This window comes from Oncorhynchus masou, chromosome 10 (genome assembly GCF_036934945.1).
Source record: "Oncorhynchus masou masou isolate Uvic2021 chromosome 10, UVic_Omas_1.1, whole genome shotgun sequence".
NCBI classification, from domain to species: Eukaryota; Metazoa; Chordata; class Actinopteri; order Salmoniformes; family Salmonidae; genus Oncorhynchus; species Oncorhynchus masou.
In genome coordinates, this window is record NC_088221.1 from 20,915,458 (window position 1) to 20,922,173 (window position 6,716).

The 6,716-nt window shown below is 41.0% G+C and overlaps 1 protein-coding gene across 1 annotated transcript in view; it reads left to right on the forward strand.

The window, feature by feature from the left end:
* mao (monoamine oxidase) overlaps window positions 1-6,302 on the forward strand; it is a 74,883-nt gene extending 68,581 nt beyond the window's left edge. The window contains exons 13-15 of the mRNA XM_064976165.1: window positions 154-265; window positions 4,091-4,153; window positions 4,296-6,302. Coding sequence (XP_064832237.1) covers window positions 154-265; window positions 4,091-4,153; window positions 4,296-4,451 — 331 coding nt within the window. The 3' untranslated portion in view covers window positions 4,452-6,302. The remainder of the gene's footprint in view (window positions 1-153; window positions 266-4,090; window positions 4,154-4,295) is intronic.
* Window positions 6,303-6,716: the final 414 nt, after the last annotated feature.

Here is a 6,716-nt window from a genome sequence, read left to right on the forward strand (position 1 = left end):
CACACACACACACACACACACACACACACACACACACACACACACACACACACACACAAACACAGTGATGTTATCTAACCTTTTATTTAACCTTTATACCTCCCCTCCCCCCTCTCTCCTTCCGCTCCCTCTTCTCCTCCCTTCTCTCTTTAGGGTTATCAGGAAGCCAGTAGGCAGACTGTACTTTGCAGGCACAGAGACAGCTACTGAGTGGAGTGGCTACATGGAGGGGGCTGTTCAGGCAGGGGAGAGGGCCGCCAGAGAGGTGAGAGCCTTCCCAAAGCAGTCATACACTCCCCTACACTCTTAGAAAGAAGGGTTCCAGAAGGGTTCTTCGGCTGTCCCCGTAGGAGAAACCTTTTTGGTTCCTCTGTGGAAAGGGTCCTTCATGGAACACAAAAGGGTTTTACCTGGAATCAAAAGGGTTCTAACTGGAACCAATAAGTGTTCTTCAAAGGGTTATCTTATGGAGACAGCCAAAGAATCCTTTTAGGTTCTAGATAGCTAATTTTGTTCTAAAAGTGTACATATTTATTTGGACAGTGAAGCTAAAACCTTTTATTTGACTCTATACGCTAACATTTTGGATTCGAGATCAAATGTTTTATATGCGATGACAGTACAGAATGTCACCTTTCATTTCAGGGTATTTTCATACAGTACATATCTGTTTTACTGTTTCCAAATGAATGCACTTTATATCTAGTCCCCCCATTTGAAGATGTCATAGGTATTTGGACAAATGCACTTATAGTGTACTGCACTTAGTCAAAAGTTGAGTATTTGGTCCCATAGTTCTAGCACGCAATGAGTACATCAAGCTTGTGACTCTTCAAACTTGTTGGATGCATTTGCAGTTTGTTTTGGTTGTGTTTCAGATTATGTTGTGCCCAATAGAAATTAATGGTAAATAATGTTTTGTGTAATTTTTCAGTCATTTTTACTGTAAATAAGAACAAAATATGTTTCTGAGCACTTCTACATTAATGTGAATGCTACCATGATTATGGATAATCATGAATGAATCGTGAATAATGATGAGTGAGAAAGTTACAGACGCACAAAATTATGCACCCAAAACATGCTAGTATCTCACCATTAGAAATAACAGGGGAGGTTAGCAGGTAGCGGGTAGGAGCGTTGGGCCAGTAACTGAAAGGTTGCTAGATTGAATCCTGGATTGAGCAAGACTGTTAACCCACTGTTCCCCGGGCACTGTGGATGTTGAATAAGGCAGCCCCCTGCAGCTCTCTGTTTCAGAGGGGTTGGGTTAAATGTGGAAGAAACATTTCAGTTGTACAACTAACTAGGTATCCCCCATTGTCTTCAATTTGTTTTGGTCCTGACAAGAAAAAAACTGCCAGGGGAGGTTCTCTTCTGCACTGTTCAACCAATCAAGTAAATGTGGAGAAGTGAAGACTGAGTTTGTCCAAATACTTATGACACCTTCAAATGGGGGGACGAGATATATATAAGGTGCCCTGAATTCTAAATGGCAAACCAGATACGTCAGGTAAGCTAGTGGTTAGAGCGTTGGACTAGGAACCGAAAGGTAAAAATCTGTCGTTTTGCCCCTGAACAAGGCACTGTTCCTAGGCCGTCATTGAAAATAAGAATTTGTTCTTAACTGACTTGCCTCGTTAGGTAAAAAAAAAATATACTGTCTTCGAAAAAGTATTCAGACCCCTTGACATTTTGTTATGTCACAGGCTTTTTCTAACATGTATTAAATCGTTTGTTTTCCTCATCAATCTACACACAATACCCCATAATGACAAAGCTTTAAATGAAAATGTTTGCGTTTTTTCATGCTAATTTATTAAAACAACTTTAAAAACCTGAAATACCACATTTACATAAGTATTCAGACCCTTTACTCAGTACTTTGTTGAAGCACCTTTGGCAGCAATTACAGCCTCGAGTCTTCTTGGGTATGACGCTACAAGCTTGGCACACCTTTATTTGGGGAGTTTCTCCCATTCTTCTCTACAGATCCTCTCAAACTCTGTCAGGTTGAATGGGGAACTTTGCTGCACAGCTATATTCAGATCTCTCCAGAGATGTTCAATTGGGTTCAAGTCTGGTCTCTGGCTGTGCCACTCAAGGATATTTAGAGACTTGTCCACGAAGCCACTCCTGCATTGTCTTGGCTGAATGCTTAGGGTCGTTGTCCTGTTAGAAGGTGAACCGTTGCCCCAGTCTGAGGTCCTAAGCACTCTGGAGCAGGTTTTCATCAAGGATCTCTCTGTACTTTGCTCCATTCATTTTTCCCTCGATTTTGACTAGTTCCAGTCCCTGCCGCTGAAAAACATCCCCACAGCATGATACTGCCACCACCATGCTTCACCGTAGGGATGGTGCCAGGTTTCGTCCAGATGTTACACTTGGTATACAGAGTTCAATCTTGGTTTCATCAGACCAGAGAATCTTGTTTTTGGAAAACTCCCAGCGGGCTGTCATGTGCCTTTTACAGAGGAGTGGCTTCCGTCTGGCCACTCTACCATAAATGCCTGATTGGTGGAGTGCTGCAAAGATGGTTTTCCTTCTGGAAGTTTCTCCCATCTCCACAGAGGAACTCTAGAGCTCTGTCAGAGTGACCATCGGGTTCTTGGTCATCTCCCTGACCAAGGCCCTTCTCCCCCAATTGCTCAGTTTGGCAGCCAGCTCGAGGAAGTGTCTTGGTGGTTCCAAACATCTTCCTTTCAAAAATGGAGACAACTGTGTTCTTGGGGAACTTCAATGCTGCAGAAATGTTTTGGTACCCTTCCCCAGATTTGTACCTCGACACAATCCTGTCTCGGAGCTCTATGGACAATTCTTTCAACCTTATGGCTTAGGTTTTGCTCTGACATGCACTGTCAACTGTGGGACCTTATATATACAGGTGTGTGCCTTTCCAAATCAGATCCAATCATTTGAATTTACCACAGGTGGACTCCAATCAAGTTGTAGAAACATCTCAAGGATGATCAATGGAAACAGGATGCACCTGAGCTCAATTTCGAGTCTCATAGCGAAGGTTCTGAATGCTTATGTAAATAAGGTATTTCTATTTTGAATACATTTGCAAAAAAAAAATACCCTGTTTTCGCTTTGTCATTATGGGGTATTGTGTGTAGATTGCTGATTTTTTTCTTTATTTAATTGATTTTTTGAATAAGGCTGTATCGTAACAAAATGTGTAAAAAGTATAGGGATCTGAATACTTTGTGATGTGTACGCCAAGGAACTTGAAGCTTTCCACCTTCTCCAGTATGGTCCCATCTATGTGGATAGGGGCATGCTCCCTCTGCTGTTTCCTGAAGTCCACTATCAGCTCCTTTGTTTTGTTGATGTTGTGGGAGAGGTTATCCTGAGTTGGACTAGAAGTCCACTATCAGCTCCTTTGTTTTGTTGATGTTGAGGGAGAGGTTATCCTGAGTTGGACTAGAAGACCACTATCAGCTCCTTTGTTTTGTTGATGTTGAGGGAGAGGTTATCCTGAGTTGGACTAGAAGACCACTATCAGCTCCTTTGTTTTGTTGATGTTGAGGGAGAGGTTATCCTGAGTTGGACTAGAAGTCCACTATCAGCTCCTTTGTTTTGTTGATGTTGAGGGAGAGGTTATCCTGAGTTGGACTAGAAGTCCACTCCTGAATACCTGCTCTCCAAGGAGGCGTCTTTAAGCAGTCTCTGGGATCATTTCAATTGCCCTGGGTGTTACGAACAAAGGATCCAATTTGGGAAAGTTGTATTCCTGGTTGAAATGCTGGTAAGTTACCAACGCTCTGATATCCAAAAGTTATTTCCGGCTTTATGTAATAACAGAGAAAACGTAATGGGCTAATAATGTAAGAAATAACACACAAAAAACAATATACTGCAAAGTTGCTTAGGAGCTAGAAGCAGATCTGCCATGTCTGTCGGCGCCACCGTACAACTTGATCTCAGTATTTTGCCAAATTGAAAGGTTTAGCTTCACTGTCCAAATAAATACGCAGGGGAGTGTATATTTATTTCATATACCCCCCCCAAAAAGAAAAATGTAAATATATGTCAAAGAAATTGTAGTATTGTTTTTGTATTGAAAAGGAATGAATTGTTGTTCCAGATCATGTGTATGATGGGCAGGATTCCTCAGAATCAGATCTGGCAAACAGAGCCTGAATCAAAGGTAAGGATTTCAATACTTTATAGGTCACATATAAAACAAATTTAAATCTAAATGTAAAGTATCTAAAGGACATTAGCGAATGTAGACCTAACTTTGTGCCCCCGTCTCTCTCTCGCTCTCTCTCTTTCTCCCTCTCACACAGGAAGTCCCACCACTCCCATTCGTTACCACCTTCTGGGAGCGGAACCTCCCGTCGGTGGGTGGGTTCATCAACTTCCTGGGCGTAGCCTCTGTCCTGTCTGTTGCCACGGCAGCAGGCCTTTTGGCCTATAAGAAGGGGCTTCTCACCCGGAGCTAAACCTAAACCCCTCCCACTTTCCTCATTCTTCTCTCCTGTGGCACCCTATTCCCTGTACAGTGCACTACTTTTGACCAGAACAAGAGTATTGCACTACTTTTGACCACATGTGGCTATGGTTCTAAAGTAATGCACTATATAGGGAACAGGGTGCCATGTTAGCCTTGGTAAAGACTGTTTAACTCTGTCATTCACTACTGTACCATCGCCCCCATCCATTGTTCTAAAACTAGTATAAACAGTCTCTCAACAGACCATCTCTCAAGACCAACTCACAATAATGGTGTCTGTTCTGCTAAGATGTGTCTTTGACACCTTAGATTTGCGATGAAAGATGTGAGTGGATAGAGAGAAAGAGTGTACGTGTGAGAGAGAGAGAGTGGGGGGAGTGAGAGAGAGAGCAAAATAAACCAAAATAAGTCTGATTCAGACTCTTTAACCAATGAAGGATGACAACTAAATCAGAGTTAATGAAAAAGAAACAGTAGCTTTTCTGATGACCATTATCATTCCAGAAATTGCCAATAAATTCACAAACCTGTGTTGACTGTTTGAGGATAGTCAAGACTAATTTGTGTGTGTGTGTGTTCCGTGTTAATTACCGCTGCTGATTTTAGGTGCTGACTGATCTGATCTCTAATGGCATAGAAGCTGTAACCAGCTCTAAGATGACGTTTAGTAAAGTCATAATAACAGTTTAGTAACGTCAAAATAGTGGCCGAATACCTGTGTAACCAGAATCCTGCATCTCGAGTTGAGTCTCCATTAAGCTGCTCTTAATAGTCATGGTATGCCTTGTATAGAGAATGGAAGTATTTTAATGTATTTACCCCATATATCATGATTTCTGTCATTGTTGTTTCCATTCTAATCTCCTATGAGCAAATTTCAAATATCATGCATTTCATTTTATATTTGCCATAGTTTACAATGAGGCTCAATCCTCGATGATAATCATAAACTATATGTTGAAGATGCCCATTATACTTGGAAGTCATTTTAGAGACAATCCTTTTATTGTCTGGGTCTATAACCATTTTTAAAAATACAAAACTAAACAAAATACTAAGAATATTTGACTCCAGTACTACAAACATGTGATATTCTCCCATAATCAAAAGCTAGAGCTCCATCCATTATGTCACTACCTAACACTGTGTGCGTGTGCATGTGTGCGTGCGTGCGTGTGTGAGTACACTTATTGTGTCTGTCTCTCCATGCATTCGTGTGTGTGTGTGTGTGTGTGTGTGTGTGTGTGTGTGTGTGTGTGTGTGTGTGTGTGTGTGTGTGTGTGTGTGTGTGTGTGTGTGTGTGTGTGCATTATTGTGTGTGTGTGTGCATTATTGTGTGTGTGCATTATTGTGTGTGTATGCATTATTGTGTGTGTGTGTGTGTGTGTGTGTGTGTGTGTGTGTGTGTGTGTGTGTGTGTGTGTGTGTGTGTGTGTGTGTGTGTGTGTGTGTGTGTGTGTGTGTGTGTGTGTGTGTGTGTGTGTGCATTATTGTGTGTGTGCATTATTGTGTGTGTGTGCATTATTGTGTGTGTGTATGCATTATTGTGTGTGTGTGTGTGTGTGAGTACACTTATTGTGTCTGTCTCTCCATGCATTATTGTGTGTGTGTGTGTGTGTGTGTGTGTGTGTGTATGCATTATTGTGTGTGTGTGTGTATGCATTATTGTGTGTGTGTGTGTGTGTGTGTGTAATCAAACCTTATATGTAACCATTCTATTTTAATGCTCTCGTTGCTACATGTTGAGATGCTGTATTAGATTTATCACAGAAATATATTAGGCAGTATTTATGCTGGCAAAACATTAGCCAGCGAAATAAAGACTGACTATTTAACCTTATGATATTGGTTCTTCCATATATTTCTGCTGAAGCCAGAGCATTGAGTTTCCTTGTAGCTATAGCAAATTTCCCCATGATACTGAATAAATAGTTTCACAGTTTTTTCAGCAGATATAGATATTTTTGTCCCCCCCAAAAATATGTATTGAAAAGATTTATATCCAATAAGATGTATCCCTCCATTTTTTTTTTTTTTTTTTTACAAAACAACAGCGGAATTAAAAGATACTGCTCCTCAGAAAATGTGAGGGAATTAAAAGATAAATAAATGAACCAAATTATTGCTCTAAGTAGATAAGGGTATCAACCTGTAAACCCATCTGTTCTGAAGCGTACTGTACATTCGTACATTGAGTGGTGGATTAACGTGGTGTTGTCCCGAAGACGTGTGCGTACGTCGTGAGTATAGTCTG